Raw genomic sequence first — 20,943 nt, forward strand, 5'->3', positions numbered from 1 at the left:
TTAGCCCCAGCTGTTAGCTCAAGTCACTGTAATACTGGTTTTCGGCATTTCAGCATCTCAATATTACATGTCATTTTTAAGAACTGAAATACCATTTACAGTTGACCCTTGAACAACACAGGTTTGAACTGCACAGGCCCACTTATATGAGGATTTTCTTTTTTTTCCAAGATATGGATCTTGGAGAAATTCAAGCACTAATAGACTCTACACCAGGGGAATTAACAGAAGACGATTTGATGGAGATGAGTGCTCCCGAACCAGTGCCAGAAAACAAATTGACATTACATGATCTGGCAGCTGGGTTCTGAGTATCTGGACTGCTTTTGACTTCCTTTATGACGGGGACCCTTCTATGACATGGGCACTGAAACTAAAGCAAATGGTAGAAGCAGCATGGGTACCATATAGAAACATTTTTAGAGAAATGAAAAAGCAAACTAGAAATCATGACGTATTTTCATGAAGGTCCACTGAGTGTGCCAGCTCCCCTTCCACCTCGTCGGCCTCTTCCGCCTCTGCCACTTTATACAGCATGACCAGCCCTCCTCTGCCTCCTCTTCCTCGTCTAGTCAATGTGAAGACAAGGATGGAGACCTTTATGATGATCCATTCCTACTTAATGAATAGTAAATAATCATCATGCCCTAAGTTCATAAACTTAACTGGGGTGTGTGTTTGTGTGTGTGTGTGTCTGCATGTGAAAATTTAATAACTGCATAGCAAGAACTGTATTTGATTGTCTAAAACCAGCAGACTGGTATTTAAAAAAAAAAAAAAAAATGACCTCTGAATCATTTAGACCCTGAGATATGACAGTAGTTAAAAAACCAAGTAAAAAGAGCTATACGGTGAATGGACATTTTGAAGTAAACATAAAGCACTAGTTGAGAGAGCAATCTTTTATGCCTCCAAAATCCTCAAGAGAGTCAACAGAGCAAACTTATTCCACCACCAAATCTTACTCCTGTTTTTGAATATATGGAATAAAAAGGTAAAAGAATTGAAGTGGATACAGGTAATTCCATGAGGAGTCTCCATGCATGCATAATGAAACAAAGGAAAAAGAGAACAATGTGGACATGTTTTCTTTGAACAAAAACTAGAGCTTGGCTAAAAATAACAGATTACAGTCAATGCTAAAGAATAAAAAGGTTTTTATTTAAGCTTCTCAAACATATCAAATAAGAAAGATGGGATTATTTAAAGATAAGGATTAAGGAAAATATTTGAATTAGTTACAACTATCTTAATTAATAGTTCCTTGAGTACTTTTTTTTAAGTAAGAAAAACTTTTTCAGAAGCTTGCATGAATATATGTTCATAGCTCAACAACAAAAACATTGCCATACTTTTATGTTTAGAAATTCCAGTTCAAAAGGACCAAATAACACTATTTTCAATTCTCATGATTAATGTAATTTTCTTCATTTTTATGTACAGATTATTTTTTCAAATATTATGATTCTTGATCAGCATAAATTTGCTAACAATTTAGAACAGAATAGATATTTAATATTTCTTTTTAAATATATTATGTATATATGTTTTGTAACATACTTATAAGTGATTGGACCTGTAATGTATTACTTAGTTTCAGATGTCTGTAAATTAAATTTGAATACTTTTAAAAAGAAATTCCAAGATTTGACACAGGTGTATCAGTATTATGATGAACTGAAATGAAGAAAACACTGATCAACTTGCTCTGATACATAGTTGTTGTGTATTGTGGAGTCAATTCCGATGCACAGCAACCCTCTATGACAGAGTAAAGATGCCCCATAGGGTCTCCTAGGCTGGAATCTTCATGGGAGCAGATCACCTGGTCTTTTTTCTCATGGAGCCACTGGGGAGTTCCAACCACTGACTTTTTGGTTAGCAGCCGAGTGCTTAAGCACTGTGCCACCAGGGCTCCCAGAAGTAATCACTATAGAAGGGTAGGGCCCTCAATTTCTTTTTGGATTAGAGCTTGTATAGCTGCTGCTTCTCCAATGTGCCAAGATATTAACATTTAAGGTAGAAAAATCACTGCCAGTTTTCTTATTAACAATTCTTGTAGTTAGTAAAAAAAAAAAAAAAAAAAAAAATGTAATCTTAAAAGGAAAAAAAGTACATTTTCAATGGTACTCATGAATGTTATTCTTCCCTCTTGAATATCACAGAAATGAGGAACCCTGTCCTGAATGACTTCGTATATATGTTTGTTTTATAAAAGAACCCTGGGTGGAAGGTTAGAGCACATGGGGTGGAGAAGAGAGCTTATGATTAAAAAATGACTGCAAGTTCCCACCCTGAAGACAACCCTGGCCATTCTTAACAGCAAGCTCCTTATTCAAGCTGAAAAAGTGCATCACAGCAAAAACCTCTTGTAACCCTGTGGACAAGGCCAGGAAACCTAGCCATTGATCAGGTTGAGCTCAAAAATTTTCACAGAAAGAGGGACTGTAGTGGATAAAATTTCAATTAATCTTAACAAATTAGCAATGTTCAGCTGGGGTTTGTTGTTGTTGTTATGTGCCATCCAATCGGACCTGACTCATAGCGACCCCTCCTTGGGTTTCCAAGGCAGTATCACTACAGAAGTAGATTGCCCAATCTTCCCTCTGAGGAGTGGTTGGTGGGTTTGAACTGCCAGCCTTCTGATTAGCAGACAAGTGCCTTAGGCTCTATGCTACCAGAGCTCCCTGGGGTAGTTACCTAAAATTTGAGGCTAGTAGTGTGGATTCAGTGAGTTTCCAAATGGGGCTTGTGGGCAGAGGTTGAGAACCAAGGTCTCCATCATTCCACATCCCACTCAGGAGCCAAGTTTTCTTCTCTAACTTTTGGAGGTGGGTAGAAATCAAGTGGCAAAAGATACACTGTTTCTTTCATCCTCTGCTCCATTGCTGTAACTGTGTACTTGGCTGTTGCCAATCAAATAGAAACTTCTCGGCAATCGAAAAGCAATCAAATGTGTTGTTAATTTTGTAAGGTCTTAAATGATACTGTGGAAAATATCCTTATTTTTTAGAGATGTGTACACCAAAAAATCTGGGAGTGAAATTTATGACGTACTTTAAAGTATAGGAAAAAATATAAAAAGATTGGATAAGCAAATGTAGCAAAATGTTGATAACTGTTCAATCTGAGTGATAAAGGTAGGTGATTTATTATATTATTCTTTCTACTCTGTTTTGAAAGCTTCCATAATAATAACAACACACAAATCAGTGGCAATACCAAGCAAAAAATCCAACTTAGACCACCCATGAACAAATGACAGTAAAAGAAAAAACAAATACAAATACCTCCCCATGAACAAAATGTTTACCATACTAGGAATCAATAAATGCAGGTTTTAATGATAAAGAAAGGATTTTTAACACCCTCAATTGTTTGTCTGTTTGTTTTTTTAATGATAAAGCACAAAGTTGGTCAGACCTTAGAAATATCCCCTCCCTTTCTCTTTTATTAGGAGCCCTGGTAGCAAACTGGTTAAAGCACTTGGCTGCTTATTGTGGGTGGTTCAAATCCACCAGCCACTACATGGGAGAGCACTGAGGCCGTCTGCTTCTATAAAGACTTGCCGTGGAAACCCTATGGGGCAGTTCTACTCTGTCTTACAGGCTTACTCTCTTTCATTAGCTTTGATAAATTGTAGATTCAACCTTTCTGGAAATCAATTTGACAATTCATAACAAAAGTCTGAAAAATGTGTGTTTTTTTGAGTCATCAGTTCCCCTCTAGAATTTATTCTATAGGAAAAAAAAAAAAAAAAAAAAACCAGACAAGTAAACAAAGATACATGTAGAACATTTTATCCCAGCATTGTTTACATTAGCAACTTGGGAAAAACCCTTTTTGACATCCAATAATATGAGGCTTATTCAATAAATAATGACACATGCACATTGAATACTAAGCAAACCTTAAGAGAATAAAAGTGGGTTATATTTAATGACATGGAAAGATGTTCCTAAATACAGTATTAGGTGAAAAGAGATTATAAAACTGTATATATAGTAGGATCTAATTTTTACAAGAAAGTATACCTATATAAGCAGAACAAAAATCCAGCAAGGGTCTATACAACCACCTTAACGGTGGCCTTCTCTAGGTAGTAGGATTGTAAGTGATTATTTTTTATATCTTTATGTACTCCTATAATGTCTGGGAAAAAAGTTACATTATATTGTTCAGGATCCTTTATTTTTGAACAGATTCTTGTCTTTTTTGAAGAGTAAGTTTGGAGGGACTATATAATTGAAGACTGTTGTAAAGACACAGGGCAGGAACAGCTGTATCTCAATTATGGTCCTACCAGTGCATCCATCAGCTCCAACCTCCTAAGGCAGAAAGCTGTGGAGGAAATGAGCTGTTCCAAGTATGGCAGAGGTAAAATAGAACACGTTGGGGGCGGGGGCGGGGAAATATATAAAGAAAGAGAGAGAGAGAGAGAGAAAGGGGGTGAGAGAGAGGGAGAGGGAGGAAGGGAGTGCATGAGCCCTGGTAGCACAGTGCCTAGGCATCTGACCGCTAACCAGAAGGTTGGTGGTTCAAACTCACCAGCCGCTCCGTGGAAGCAAGACTGGGCAATCTACTTCCATAAAGATTTACCACCTCGGAAACCCAAAGGGGGCTGCTATGAGTCAGAATCAACTCGATGGCAGTGGGTTTGGTTTATGTGTGTGTGTGTGTGTGTGTGTGTCATATTTTTCATTTTCTTCTTTGAAAAGTCTGAGTACTTTACATTTGTGGTTGCCTTAAAGGCAGGCCAATGTGTACAATTTAACACCAGGTTTTCAAGGAGCGAATTCCTGTTGCTGCAGTTCTAGCACTCATCTATTGTGGAGCTAGGAAACTTCTCAGGATGAGAGCACAAAGCTAGGCCTTGTTGAGGGCCACTGCACTGGAGAGGCCAGACAGGGGAGCCCGGGTCAACTGCAGACCAAGGGAGTCAATCCTGTATGTCTGGATATATGAAATGTCAGCTTGTGCACGAACATGGATTTCCCACTGGAACCTGACTACCCATAAACAAGAACAAAGCGTCTTTTGATGAGGTGAGCGGAGAACACATTAACTTAGTCTTGCTCTGCAGTGACATAAGAGTCTTTATCACATGAAAATTGCAGATAATACCAGTGAAATCAGGGAGGTCCTTTCTAACATTTTCTCTGCCTGCAGTATCATATAGGAGGCTGTTTCCTCCCCAAACAGAGGTCAAGGCGTGAATATCTGACATATTTCTAGTAACAACCATTGAGATACTCTTGAGAGAAAATCCCAGATAAGAAGAGGATTGAAGCTAGCACCTTAACCACATATCCCTTCCGGCCATGTCAACCCACGTAATCTGTCAAAGTTGCCTGGGGGAGAATACAGGTCTGGAACCCTACTTAAAGAGACTTACAAATTTACACTTCACTCATGACTGCTATGAGTTATATAAACAAAATGGAATACTGTTGTATCCACTAGAATAAAGTTGGGTGTACCCACAGGAAAAAAAGGAAAGATACAGCTCTTGTCAGATTCTGTAAAGGAGATTTAAACTTGCCCCTTCAGAGTAGCATGACACTAAGCAGTTCAAGAAACATATTGTTTCAACTACAATGGTTCAGTATAGCTGTCAAAAATGGGAGGGAAATAGCAGAGGATAATTCCTACAGGACAATGAGGTATACAGTAGATTAAAGTACTGAGAAAGGCTTGGTGAAATGAGAAGGGGAAACACACACACACACCAAATGGCAACAGTGGACAAAGGAGTTTCAGTCTATATGTATAAAAAATTATCTACTGTTTTTAAGGATAAGTTTTAATTTCTTCAGACAATGAAAACTCAAAGATAAGCTGAAAAAGATGTATTTCCAATGAAATTACTCTCAAGTCAACATTTGTGTCAGGGTAGCTGCAGACAGTTATGCAGGGTACATACTGCACAAAAGCATCACACTTAAGGGGGCACGATTTACATCACCAACATCCAAGACTTATATATTCATTATGACACTTTTCCAGCAGATGGCAGTGTCCTGAAGAAGGGCATCTCTTACAAATTTACAATGGCACCATATGGTCCACCAACAGTTTTGACTTCACTAAAAAATAATTGTATATCCTAACTAAAGGGACTCTTTGAAATCGGCAACAGCTTTTTTGTTCTGTAGAAATAGAAGGGTAAAACGAATATATGTAGAGCTGCTCCCAAATCATCAATTTCATTTGCTCTGTTTTAGTTTCTTTTCTTAATTGCTTCCAGTGTTCTTCAAAAATAATCTTCTACTTTTTAAGGTAATAGAGCACCATTCTCTTATGTATTCCAAAGACACAAAAAAGGGGAAATTACATGAATTGAGGTAGCCCATCAAGCTTTTACAAATTTTTGCAATTTCTATTACTGAATCATAAATATTTAAGGACATGTATCCAAACCATCACACGGGAAATACAGTGGACACTTAAAAGTGAATATATCTTTTAGTAAACACTGCAAGTGCCATTATGCAAATCATAGACAAAGAGCCTGCATATCAGATCCTGAAAATTGGGCAAATTAAATGTTGGTCTGCATAGCACGATATGAGTATACCTTTCTCAGATTTTCCCACTTCAGCTTTTTGTCTAGGAATGGAAAAAAGGACAATTCAAGCCAACACTTCCTTGCTTTTGGAATAAAGCAAGGCAGGTGTGAGAAGTTTTTCTTATAGGCCTGAAAACTTATACCCCATGGACACTGAATTATTAATGGGAAAAAGAGAGAACTAATAACCAAGAGAGGGTTCTTGGCAGCCATTGTTTGACGTTCATGGTGTTACACAACATTGAGCATGTCCAATTCACCTGCCAGGAGCTATCTGATTCTTACTCTAGGGTTCCATTTTCCTATTTCGATCTTATCCAGCATCTGGCTGGGTGATGGTCCATGTCAAAAGATGTAGATCTTCTTTTTATTCCATTAAACCTTGGGATCTTGTTATGACATCATGCCTCATATATTTTCATCTACAAATGATCATATTAGCTGGCTCTCTGCTCCCTGCAGAACCTAGGCTTATATTTGGGAAGGAAATAGAAAAATCAGGATATTATTAGTCTCGTAAGTGTTCAGTCCTTCCATTCTCATGGGTTTGGCCAGGATTCTCTCTCCATCTCATTTGTTAGACAGAATGGCATTAAGAACACTCAGTCCACACACAATCTCAAAGGAGACTCACGGCCTTCTTTACACTTAGATTGAATTTTCTAGACTCTAAGGTTAAACAGGCAAAAGAATTGCTGTTTTAGCAATTAAAGTGAAGTTCCAACTAAAGGACTGATTCAGTGGAGGTGCCCCTTCGAGGGCACAAACAAGAGCTGAAGGGGCAAGGCCAAGGCATTAGTGAGCAGGACCACATGATCCAATCATTCCAGCTGCTAAGTAGATTGATTTTTCTGCCTGGCTACATGGTGCACTTTGGTGAATTGCTTTTCTCCTTTACTTTTGGGAAGATGATATTAATTTAAGCAGCTGAGTCACAGTTCTTAGGATTAAAAAAAAGAAAAACACAGGTGTTCTCAAATCAGTTCTTAAAATAATGCCTGGAATTTGCTTTAAAATTACTGGGAGAGGGGGGAGTAGAGAAAAGGAATAGATGAAACAACACTGGTCAGAAATTGATAATTGCTTAAACTAGGTGATGGGCTCATTCTACTTCTGTGTGTTTGAAATTTTCCATTATTAAGACTTAAAAAAAAAAAAAAAAAAAAAAGTAGAGAGCCAATGATCCAGAAACTTCCTAGTTATTACTTTTGACCTTTAGCTTCATCTAAACTCTCTTTTTAAAAAACTACTAACAAGGAATGCTGTCTAACATCATTTTCTCTCTCCAGATCTGCCCATCTTATAATAGAGATATATAACAAGCAGAATTGCCAGTAGACAGATGTGAGGAGGGAGAATTTAATGAAGAGGGAGGTGCACTCACCAACCTTTATAGTATGGGGCATGAACTGTACACATGATGGGTTTCGTGTTCTCTTGGTGCCCAGCAGGGAAATCGGCACCCTCGTGTCTCACTTGAAAGCACATAATGGAATGTAAACTACACAGTGCTTCATCTTGGGTTGCTACCTTTTCCTTGGTTCTTGTGGTTGGAATGAGAGTTGAGATCAATAACGATAAACAATTGTGGGGGAAGTCGTGGCTTTATAAAGGACAAGGAGAGAATCAGCCTTTATTTAGTATTGCATGGCTCTTCCAGTCCTCCCCTGTCATCCCCCGCCTCCCCAATATCAAGACCCTTGGAACAGGAGAACTTCGTGAGTGGAAGAACTCAGAAATTAACATTTGGGAAAGCTTTCAATAGCATGCTGGGTCAGCATTCCAAGGCTAGTCTTCGTAATTACACAATTGTAAATATACCTAGGAATTTGGTGGCATACTGATAAAGCATTTGGTTGCTAACCAAAAGGTCAGCAGTTCAAACCCACCAGCTGCTCTGCAGGAGAAATGTGAGGCAGTCTGCTTCTGTAAAGATTTATAGCCTTGGAAACCCTACAGGGCAGTTTATTCTGCTCTAGAAGGTCACTATGAGTTGGAATGGACTCAATGAGAGTGGGTTTTGTTTTTGGTTTTAAACATACTTGCAACTCTCAAGTGTCTAAGGCACTTGACCACTAACCAGAAGGCTAGCAGTTCAAACCCACCAGCTACTCTTTGGAAGGAAGGTTGGGCAATCTACTTCCGTAGTGATACTGCCTCAGAAACCCAAGGAGGGGTCGCTATGAGTCGGGTCCAACTTGATGGCACATAACAACAACAACAATAACACAACAGCAACTCTCAAAACAAGGAATATTCTGAACATAGTTTCAATCATGAGCCACTGTTCTAAACAGTTTCTAGGAATTCGAACATATGAAATTTGATAACTAATAAAACATCTCTAAGTACTTAAGAATGTACACCCATTTCCGTGGAGTTGATCCCCACTCATAGTGACCCTATAGGGCAGAGTAGAACTGCCCCACAGGGTTTTCAAGTCTGTAAATCTTTACAGAAACAGACTGCCACATCTTTCTCCTGCAGAGCAGCTGAGGGGTTTGTACCACAACTGATCTTTCAGTTGGCAGCTGAGTACTTAACAACTGTGCTACCAGGGCTCCTGTTAAGAATCTTTAAATATGGAAATTCTAAGGCTGGATGTAAATCCTTTCAGAAAGCATGATAAATCGTATCTTAAAACATAAATGCATGAGCTGACCTTGTACATACAAAATAAGAGTCCTTCTAAAACGGCATCAGAAAAGAAGTAAGTTGGCATTTTTCTGTCCCTGATATTAGTTAACTCAGGCTAAAGAAGATTTCTATACAAAGTAGCTTGATGCTATTGCACCTGAACTGATGAAGTGAGAAGGTTAAAAAAAGATGTATTTGAGGTTAATTTAATTAAGCAAGCTGCATACTCAAAGGGAAAATAAAAACACACCAAGGATTTTTGTAGAAGAACTGTAAACCAAGAATTCTGCAACAGACTCCTGAGTACTACATAGTATGCCAGCAACTTGCAACAAGCAAGTCTTCCTTTGCTTTGGGCAAAAGATATGATTTGGATTTCTCTTACTCATAATCTCCCAGCTAGGAGAGAATTTAAGGATTGCTTAATTTTTGCCAAATGGTTGAAAAAATTCTCTTCTATCCTATAATTATGCTCTATCTGGCTCTAGCCAAGGGAATATGAGGCACATATGATGACTTGTTTAAAGCTAGCTCAAGCTTCCTCTTCCCTGAGAATCCTGAAAAACATAAAATAACATGGTCTCGAAGCCTATCTTTCTGGATATAAATATTATCAAGTAATATTAAAGAGCCAGCTGAAAACCTCCATAGGAGGTGCTGTTGGCCTTGCCCACACCTCCTTTACCACACTAGTGCACCCACCCATGGGTTGTTGTGGGCCTTGGTAGCCAACAGTCAGAAGAACTGCCCTTTCCGGTTGGAGCCCCCTTACCTGGGAGGTCACACATTCCTGCTGGTGGTGTCCTACAGCCAGTGACTGATATGGGGGTCCAAAAAGCTCATGCCCCTACCTTAAGCAGGATCCACTCTGTGGTGCAACTGACACTCCAGAGCTCCCCATGAGGTCAGGCTGAAGCTAGAATCCAGCTAAAACCATATCCTTGCTTCCTTCCTTTTCTTTCCCTCTACTGCCACCCATCAGGGAATTCCTGGGTGGTGCAAATAGTTAAGTGCTGGGCTACTAACTGAAAGGTGGGGCTTCAAACCCACTCAGAGGTGCCTCACAAGAAAGGCCTGGCAATCTGCTTCTAAAAGGTCCCAGCAGTAGAAACCCTATGGACCACAGCTCTACTCTGACACGTAAGGGATCGGTATGAATTGGAATCGACTCATCCATCTCCTCTCTGCAGGCTCTGAGAGCACCCTCTCAATCAAGTACTTCCACACGAATGTTCATCTTGGCCTCTGCTTCTAGGGAACCTGGCCTATATCACTTCTAGAATCCTATGGATGAAACTAAAATGAACTTTATTATTTTCAAAACTGTTGCCTTTAAATGTCTACCAATTTAGCCAGTTTCATCAGTGTTTAGACTCATGGGCACGAGTGTATTGACTGATTAGGATTACATGTAGAAGAAGGTAAGCTAGGATATAAGATGGCTCCTATCTCCTACTTGTGTATACAACTTCATAGTCAAAATAGCTTTCTACCCTCAGACCCACTTGCCAATTTAGTTCAAAAACCATCTACACCAGTCTTGTTTTCCATCTGTGTACTTATAACAGTAAAACCTGTGACAACTAGAACTTATATAAGGCAGAAACCTGTTAGAGAAGGAAAACTATTTTCCACTAAAACAACTGATACAAAATGGGTAAGGCTGCACCCTGTCAAAGGCAGAAAACTTGTCAGATCTAGAAAAACCAGGCAGTCTCATGAAGTTCTGGCTCTCACATGTTTCTCTGTATCTGGAGACAAGGCTGAGACCACCCTGAGACCACCCTTCTATTCTGTTAGAGTGGGGTTCCTTTCCCTAATACTACATAAATCCTCTGTGAGGCAAGCTGGATCTGTTTTAATTACTATTTGACATCTGATATTCCTAAATTCCAACTGCTGTTGTTGTTGTTGTTGTTATGTGTCGTCAAGTTGGATCTGACTCATAGCGACCCCTCCTTGGGTTTCTGAGGCGGTACCACTACAGAAGTAGATTGCCCAACCTTCCTTCCGAGGAGTGACTGGTGTCTTAGGTACTATGCTACCAGAATTCCCAAATTCCAACTAACAGAATTAAAAAAAAAATAGCAATAAAGCCTGGGTTCAGGCTCAAATGAAGGTTAGCTGCTCCAAAGTCAATTCATAATGTATCAAAAAGAAAAGCATCAATTGTCTTTTACTGGAAAAAAAACCCACAAAGCCAATCAACCACTACCATCAGGAAGAATCTCTCCAACTGCTCAGAAAAACAAAGTTCCTTGACTCAGACTCCTTGGGAGCTTTCGGCTAGCTCTTACAGCTCTTAGGTGCTCATCCAGCACAGTGACCTCATATCTTGTAGAGGGTGGGCTGAGGGCGAAGGAGGGTCATTCAAAGGTGATGGCTGTATACCCCCTGGGTTCCCTTTCTGCAGTGGTGGGGTTTTTACTCCTTGGATCTTGTTCTTGTTTGGGTGGCCTTCCAGGCTGGGTGTGAGCAGCATGGCAGATCCTTCTCCCTTCATAATGGCCGATTATGGGCAATCTACCTTGGCTGATCTCCTCAAACTGCCTTTGTCAAATGGAGAACTTCCTTGTTCATAGTTGTGAATGGTATCAGTTTTCTGGCCATTTTTTGTAAGCATTACCTTTCTTCTGCTTTTTCTTTTTTTAATTTTTTAACTATGCTGTGAGGTGAAAAGTTGGGATATCCTTGGTGTCAAATGATCAGCCCACAGCCACAGAGCTAGTTAGGAGCACAGCTGTGATAAGACCCTGGTTTACTTACTGGGTGAGGCTTTCCTGCCATAGGAACCCAGCTCCCAAACACAGCTGTGCCACCTGCTTAAACTCCTAGGTCAAGACACTTCTACAAAGAGGATAACAACAATAATGTCTACTTCTCAAAATATCGTAAGGAATACAAAACAACAACAAATGGAAAATTTTCCATCACAGCGACACCTATCACATGTTTAATTAATGTTAATGATCTTCCCCCTTCAGCGTCCTTGCTTTCTGTATTGTTCTCACCAAACGAAGTTGTAGTACATAATGGTGGTGAGGGGCGTGACCTCTTGGAACCCAGTGTGGGAACCTGGTCTGGAAACAACAGTCAACACGTGATACGGGGCCTACTGGCCCACACAGAGTGTGACCTGAGGGGACCCCCGCGAGACAGCCTACCTGGTGGTGGTCCGGATGGTGTTCTCTTTTGTGTGATTGTGCTCTTTGCTCACTTTTTCTGTAATAAAAAAGAATAAAACATACAGTTTTAGGCAGTTCTCAACCAACTTAGCAGAAACACCCAATGTTTTTCTTGTGGGCTGAGGAGAGTCAATTTTTCATTTCTTTTTGAAACATCTTAGTGGTAAAGAAAATTGCTAAAAGCAAATAGAGGGCATTCACAAAAATATGTCATTAAAAATCAATCAAAGGGAAACAGTTAATTACAAATTTCAAGTGTGTTGTCTGACCTTAATCAGACCTTAGGAAGTACATGTAAATACACCCACATATAGATTTGTGCACAAAGACAGCTATTTCTACGCTATCTTTTCCCAGCTGAAAAATTCTGCTTTCCTCGGATTCAGCATGAAAACTGCAGTTGTTGTAACTGTTCCACTTCTAACTTTGATGACAACCTTTAAGTATTCTGTATTGTTAGGCCCCTTTGTGAGGGGGGATATAAAAACAGCCATAAGACCTCTTCGTGCTGCAGTCACAAAGTGCTCATTCTGATAAATGTCACCAGGGACAAAAAATATCATTCGACAAGAAAAGGTAAACCCTTCTCTTACTCTGTCTGGAGGTCTGTGTCTACCAGCTGTCAGAAATTATTTAATTAGCTTTCAAGAACACAAAAGTTGAACCCTGGCCTTCCCAATCCAGTTCAAATGCTAGGATTCGGCCCTGACTATCTCAGCTTTCAATGGCTTCTTTTAAGTATCTATAGAAAATCTGGCCAACTCTCCAAGGGTTTCACATTTCAACTGCAGGGCAAGTGAAAAACGCTCCTAATCTGGCAGATTTTTGGAAAAAATTTAAACAAAGACTTACAACATCTGCCCCACACTTTGTAATACTAGTTTGTAGCCACTGTGCACATGCTTGCATGTACGGTTCCTTTCTGTCTGCTCAACAATGACAATGAGAATGGATTTGGATTCACAGCCAGTATTCCCTCAGAGAGCAGGAAATCTAGGTTCAGTGACCTGCCTGAGGTCACCCAGGCAGTCAGAGACAGCGCCAGGGTGAGAACTCTCAGACACAAAGTTTTTAGCTGATGGGAGATGGTGATAACATACTGTTAGACACAGGGTCCAAAATGAACACCAACAGTCTCCCTTTTGCAAATCTTAACTGCTAAAACTTTTCAAAGTTACACTGCTTTCAGTCTGTTTGTTTTGGAACTTGCAAAGATCTACATGTCCTATCAAATTTACGGACTTAACTCTTTCCACTACTGCACTGATCTGTACAAGTGCAATCCTTGTTTGAAAACATGGACTGAAGCTGCTGTTTTCAACGCCATCTGATAGCTACCCAGCTACGGCGTGTGCTGCTAAGCCAATAAGAAGTTGGGCTATAATGATGGCACACAGATTCCAGCCTCTTTGTTCTTTCTTGGTATTTTTCTTAGGAGTGAGGGAGGGGACGACACAAGAACATTTAAATAATGAGGCATCTAACGGATGTTTTTAATTTATTATCCGTAACAAAAACAGAGTTGATCAAACATTAGTAATGAAGTTTACTGATGCGTGAACCAATGAGCCAATATGTAGACCAATGATTGACTATGAACAAGGAATATATATTTTTTATCTCTAACTTTTATGTGACTGTATCATCTGTCTCAATCAGGTTCAACGGCAGCAACATATGAAATGTGTTGGGGACAAACAGAACGTGTCTTAAAAGAGTTGACAAGGGGAAAAACTTAGGTAGTAGGACCCTGGACTTTTCTATCAAGACACATAGCTGGTAATTAATGAACTTTCAAATTCCAAGTATTCAATGTAGAAAAAGTTGGTTCATAGAAAGTGTTCTAGTAGGCTAAAAAGAAAAAAAAAAAAAAAAACCAAAAAATCGAACTATAGCTGGACTTTTCCTCATGCTTTAGTCTTTTGCTCTTCCTCTTCCTTATTTATTTTCGGTCTTTTTTCCTGGCAAGATACAGTAAAATCTCATTAATTCAGACCACAACTAATTTGGAATTCCTGGTAATTTACTCACTGTTGGAGTAAATTGAAGTTATCGTTTGCACATTTACCAGGAAAAAAAAAAAGTTGTTAATCCGATCAATTGCCTAAATAAAATTAGAGGTGAGATGTTTAGCCATTCAATAGGGATCATTTGCACAGAACTGAATAGAGTTCTAATTTCAAGTGATTCTTAACTATTTATTTAAAAAAATTTGGCAGGGACTCTATTGGCAACACTTTAATAACCATTAGTCTGGGTGGTAGTGCCCATTTTAAAGTAACAAAATTTATTTCCGTCTAAAAATAATCCTATAATGCAGTTTTATGTTTGCTTGTTTGTTTTAACTTTGTTAGAATGGCTTTCCTTCCAATTGCTTCCAATGACCGTAATGTTTCTGCATATAAACTTACCTGAAAGTTGAAAGAGAAGCTCAGACGCCATCTTCACAGATATATCCTGACTGAAGAGGTTTCTCTCTGGCGGCACTCGGCCCTCTGGCATCTTCTGTAAGGGTTCAGTCTTCTCCCGTCCAATTAAAGTGCTATAGCCAACATTCCGGCTGGGTGATACTGAGACATGTGAGTCCTGGATGTCAACCTCCATGGGTTCCTCTTTAATATTCACCATCTGCATTTCCTTGTAGCTTTCCGCTGCACACAGATGAATTAAGACAAACAAAAACACCATAGTTTTCTTAATTCTGAACCAAACCCAGTTTCTAATCACAGAAAAAACTGTAAGAATTGAGTCAGCAAGTAGATACACTCCTTGGAGAGAACAATCATGGGAGAAAGGGCTGCTCCTGAGCTCAGGGGGCAGGAGTACATGGAGGGATGGACACAGGGAAGAAGTAACTATGGAGAGGAAGTGGGAGGGGAGCTGTTGCATTGTGGTAAACTGTGGTCAATGTTATGAGACAAAATGTATGTGAACCGCTGTATGCAAAGTGAATTTGTTCTGTAAACATTCACCCAATTCACAATTAAAAAAAAAATAAAAAATTTAAAAAAATAGAAGTGAGTCAGGAAGCAGTTTAGGAAAGAGCACCTTGGCATGTGGAACAGTCTGTAAAGCTACTAATTTAACCCATTTGATTTCCTGAAAAAGAAGGAAAGTGAAGCTCAACTGAAAAAAAAAAAAAAGTTAAGAAATTAAGTGATTTGTCCAAGGTGTAAATGACTACCATACTGGCCTGCTAACTGAAAAGTTGGAAGTTTAAGTCCATCCAGGGTGCCTCAGAAGACATGCTTTTAGTAATCTTTTTTGAAAAAATCAGCCATTGACAATATAATAAAAGCATATGACCAGCACAGCATCACTGAGGAAACAGGAAGACATGGAGAGGTACACAAGAGGTATAGACAATAAAGGTAAATACTACTACAAACACAATATTGCATTATCAGTAATAGCAAACACTAATCTATGGGTAGATACCTTAAGCAGACAGACAAGAAGATCAGGTATAGGTAGGTGAAAGTGAATATATCCATGACAGGTTAGGCAGATGATATTCCTACATGCATATTTATACATGCTATAAAAATGTCGACCCACCAGCCACTCCTTGGGAGGAAGACTGGGCAATCTATTTCCATAGATATACTGCCTCAGACACCCAAGCAGGGGTCGCTATGAGTTGGGATTGACTTGATGGCAGTGAGTTTGGTTTCTGGCATATGCAGTATAGAGCTAACAGGGGACAAAATTAGAATAACTTCTTAGCCACAACTAACACTCTGAGGGAGTAAACTGGTGGACCTGTGGGCTGGGAAGCACAGTTGCAGGGCACATCAAGCTCAACCAACACAACACAGTACACAAAAAAATTGTTCTACATCCTACTTTGGTGAGTAGAGACTGGCATCTTAAAAAGCTTATGAGCAGCCATCTAAGATGCAATTATGGTCTCTCTTCATCCAGAGCAAAGAAGAGTGAAGAAAACCAAAGAAGCATGGAAACAATTAGTCCAAAGGACTAATGGACCATGAAAACCTCAGCCTACAATCCTGAGACCAGAAGAATTAGATGGTGCCCAGCTACCACTACCAACCACTCAGAAAGGGATCAAAATTGGAGATCCTGGATAGAGTGGGAGAAAAATGTGGAACAACAACAACAACGGCGGGGGGGGGGGAACCATAAAAAGGACCAGGATTACTGGTCAGATGGACACTGGCGAAACTCCTGAGACATGGCCCCAAGTCACCCTGGAATTGGATCCACTCCCATGGTTAACTTTCATCTAAACAACAGACAGGCCTACAAGCTGAACAACTACACCAGGGAGATGCACTCTTTAAATAATCAACCATGTGAGATCAGAAGGGCAGTATTCACACAGGGAGAAATCCAGGGAGGTGGGAATGCATACGCGGGAAGGACACAGGGAAAGGGTGATCACAGGGGAGGAACTGGGAGGAGAGCTGTTACATTGTGGGGATTATAATCAGTGCACAAAACATGTATAAACTGTTGAATGTAAAACGAATTTGCTTTGCAAAATTTCATCCAAATCACAAAAAAGAAAATACAGCCAATGAAAGTTCTATGGAGCACAACTCTCCTTTCACATTCATGTGGTCACCATGAGTTAGAGTTAATCTGATGGTAATTTTTTCTTAGTCCAAGGTTATACAGATGGCAGCTGAACTGGGCCTAGAGCCCAGGCATCCAGATCTAGAAGTTGGGTTTCCTGACTGGTGTCTGTTGACCACTTCTGTGGCTCTTCCCTGTAACACACCACTTCCAGAATTAACACTACTAATACCAATGCAAAACAACACAACACACTGCCATCAAGTCAAATCTGACTCATAGCGACCCCTCCTTGGGTTTCGGAGGCAGTATCTCTACGGAAATAGACTGCCCAACCTTCCTTCCGAGGAGCAGCTGGTGGATTTGAACCACCTGCCTTCTGGTTAGCAGTCAAATGCCTTAGGCACTATGTCACCAGCGCTCCTAACACTAGTACCAGTTGTTATCAAATCGATTCTGACTCATGGCAATCCCATGTATCAGACTCAAACTGTGCTCCATGAGCTTTTCAATGACTGATACTTTAGAAGCAGAACACAGGCCTTTCTTTTGAGATGACTTGAAGAAGACTCAAACTTCCAACCTTTTGTCTAGCACAAGACATGATAGATCTCTGTTTCCAAACTTACTCATTTTCTGTGACCCAAGTAAGAGCAAGCATGTTAATAATATTGTTCTCCCTCTATGTTTAAAGCTCTGATCATTTTTTCCCTCTCTTCTAAGGCTCCTAAATTAATAAAGGATAAACAGGGTCAGTTCAATTGTGACTTTTACACCATGCTGGGAGCTAATAATACTCAAAGACCACCTAGGAAGCAAAGTTAATTGCAGCCCAGGGAGTAACACCTAGAAAAAACAGCCATCTTACATGTTATAATAAAGGCCCAATTTACTGACTGTTCTTCCTTTAGGTGAGACTGAAATCTGGTCTTTGGTCTGAAACATACATTCACTTGGCAAGGCATCTTTATATCCATACGTTCCTTAGAGTTAAATGACAGAACGTCTCTGCGACAAGGTGGGATAATTAGCCCAGCCATTAATTTGGACTGCTTTAAAATAAGGCCACACTTCCAAATCAATAAACACTTATGAGTAACACCACCATGTACTCAGCACTCCAGAAGATAAAACAAAAAGAAGACTCCTCTAGATAGATATAAACAGTTGCTGTCCAGTCAATTTAAGCTCATGGTGACCTCACGTGTGTCAGAGTAGAACTGTGTTCCATAGGGTTTTCAATGGCTGGTTTTTCAGAAGTAGGTCACCTAGCCCTTCTTCCTAGGCACCTCAGGTGGACTGAACTTCCAACCTTGCGTTTAGCGGTTGAGCATGTTAACTCTACAATTCAGGTACTTCTCTAGGTAGGTAGGTGGGTAGGCAGACAGATGCAGTGGACTGGTTAAGGGCCTCCCAAAAAATATGTCCATATCCTAGCTATAAGGAGCTCTGGTGGCGTAGTGCCTAAGGCATTTGATGGCTAACCAGAAAGCCGGCGGTTCAAACCCACCAGCTGCTCCATGGAAGGAAGATGGTGCAATCTACTTCCATAAAGATTTACCACCTTGGAAACCAAATGTGGGTCGCTATGAGTCAAATTGACTTGATGGCATTGAGGTTTTTTTTTTTTCTTTTTTTTTTTGTATTCTAATTATGAACCAAAACCAAACCAAACTCACTGCTGTAGAGTCAGATCCAACTCACAGTGACCCCTCCTTGGGTTTCCAAAGTGGCATCTCTAACTAATGGAACCTGTACATGTAACCTTATTTGGATAAAGGGTCTTTGTAGATGTGATTAAGTTAAGGGTCAAGATCAGATCATCCTGGATTATACAGCTAGGCCTTAAATCCAAAAGGATTAAATCCCAAGGAGGGGATGCCATGAGTGGAATCGACTCAACGGCAGTGAGTTTTTATTTTTTTAAAAAAATCTTTACAGAAGGAGCTCTGGTGGCACAGTGCCTAAGGCATGTGACTGCTAAACAGAAGGCTGGCAGTTCAAACCCACCAGCCACTCTGCAGAAGGATTCCCTGCCTCGGAAACCCAATGAGGATTGCTATGAGTCAGACAGCACTTGACAGCAGTGGGTTTGGTTTTGGTAATCTTTACAGGAGCGGATTGCCAGGTCTTTTCTCCCATGGAGTGGTTAGTGGATTCAAATCACTGACCTTTCAGTTAGCAGCTGTGGTAGTTCAGTTTGTGTGTCAACTTGGCTGGGCCTGGTTGAGTGGCTGGGCAGCTAGATGTAGTATTCCCCATGATGAGACTGGTAATCAACTCCATGGTGGAATCTACTGTGAGCAGTTGAGTAGCTGACTTAGGGATGTGTTCTGCTTTCTGTATATAAGCAGAAGCCTTGGGGAATGGTCTCTAGCTTACGACACACTTGGACCCTGCATGTAGCCATGTCGTTGTTCGGCAGCCTGCCATGCTCTGCCGACTTTGGGACTTACAATGGACTTGAATTAATGGCCTGCCATGTGGTTTGGTAACATTGGGACGGTGCCTTTTTACTTGTCAACCTTGGGCTTGGCAGCCTCAGCAGCCAGCAGCTGTCTGAGTGAAGAAATGTCTCTAGCTCTAGTGGGCCGGGAGCTGGAGGCAGAGCTGAAGCCCAAGGCTGAGGGGTTTTCACCCAGCCCCTAGAGCCTCGGACTTAAAGCCTCCAAATTGTAAGAATAAACTCCTGTTTGTTAAAGCCATCCCATTTGTGGCATATTCTCATCAGAGCAGCACTAGGTAACCAGAACAGCAGCCAAGTGCTTTAACCACTGAACCACCAGGGCCTCTTAGTATGAGACTAGTGAAAGTCAAATACATGTATAGTTTATAGGCTAGCAGTGAAGAAGGCAGAAGAACATTTTTAATTAAATGATTAAAACTTATAGAATGCTGTAAAGAAGATATTATGTAAGAAACATGCTAATTGTTCTTTCTCTTCTTGACATATTACACATGCTTCTGAGGGAAAACTGTTTGTTTTTCATCAGCAACTAAACTGCAGGCAACTGTTAAATTTCACTTAGATCCCCCCACTCCATTCCTGCCAAGCTGCTCTCTCTCTGCATGTCTCTGAAGCAACTCATACAGATGAAATTCATTGATTCAGTCATGGTAAACAAAACAAAACAACAACAAAAACAAAGAATAAAAAAAGCTTTCCAAGTTACATACTTAGCTTCTTTGCCTTTACCTCTAGTCCATCTGGTTTTCTTTTGAGCACCAGCCTCCCACCTAGGGATTTTGTGACCTGCCAGATACCCTGACCTCCAACACAACACACATTTCCCTCTTATTAGTCCCCCAAAGTACATTAAAAACAAACAAACAAACAAACAAACAAAAAAAAACCCACTGCTGTCGAGTCAATTCCGACTCATAGCGACCCCCACTGGGTTTCTGAGGTGGTAGAACCTTTACAGAAGTAGATTCCCCAGTCTTGCTGGTGGGTTTGAACCACCAACCTTCTGGTTAGTAGTCAGATACCTTAGGCACTGTGCTACCAGAGCTCCCAAAGTACATAGTATTTGGAAAAGAAACAGTGGGGTCAATGTCAAAGGTACATAATGATGCCTGAGAGCCCTGCATAGGCAAATCATTCCAAGGCCTGAGGACAAACATAAAGGAATACTAGAAAGGGATTCATTCAATTAAAAAAAAAAAAAAAAAAACTCATCATAAAATGCAAAGTAGAAAGAAACTCTATTATTTATCTCCCCACCCCTACCCCATGTCCCCAGCTTTGCCCCAGGATTAAAAAGCACCTGATTATTTGCACCACTGTAATTTGATGAACTTAATCTTAAAAATCTACTTGGGATGATTTTGAGTATGATTTACATGAAGTACTTTCTGTTCTTTCTAATGACAACTGCTAACCTTCAAAAAAAGCACCAAACACATACATACCTTCACCACTCTTAACTTAGGAGCTCTGGTGGCATAGTGCCTAAGGCATTTGACTGCTAACCAGAAGGCTGGCAGTTCAAACCCACCAGCCACTCCTCGGAA

General features: G+C 40.3%; 1 protein-coding gene across 1 annotated transcript in view; it reads right to left on the reverse strand.

Annotated features, from left to right (window-relative positions):
- ZNF827 (zinc finger protein 827) overlaps window positions 1-20,943 on the reverse strand; it is a 211,940-nt gene that overhangs the window by 97,788 nt on the left and 93,209 nt on the right. The window contains 2 exon segments of the mRNA XM_042781433.1: window positions 12,370-12,427; window positions 14,802-15,041. Coding sequence (XP_042637367.1) covers window positions 12,370-12,427; window positions 14,802-15,041 — 298 coding nt within the window.

Source organism: Orycteropus afer, unplaced genomic scaffold (genome assembly GCF_000298275.1).
Source record: "Orycteropus afer afer isolate SDZICR_OR568_19922 unplaced genomic scaffold, OryAfe1.0 scaffold00120, whole genome shotgun sequence".
Lineage (NCBI taxonomy): Eukaryota > Metazoa > Chordata > Mammalia > Tubulidentata > Orycteropodidae > Orycteropus > Orycteropus afer.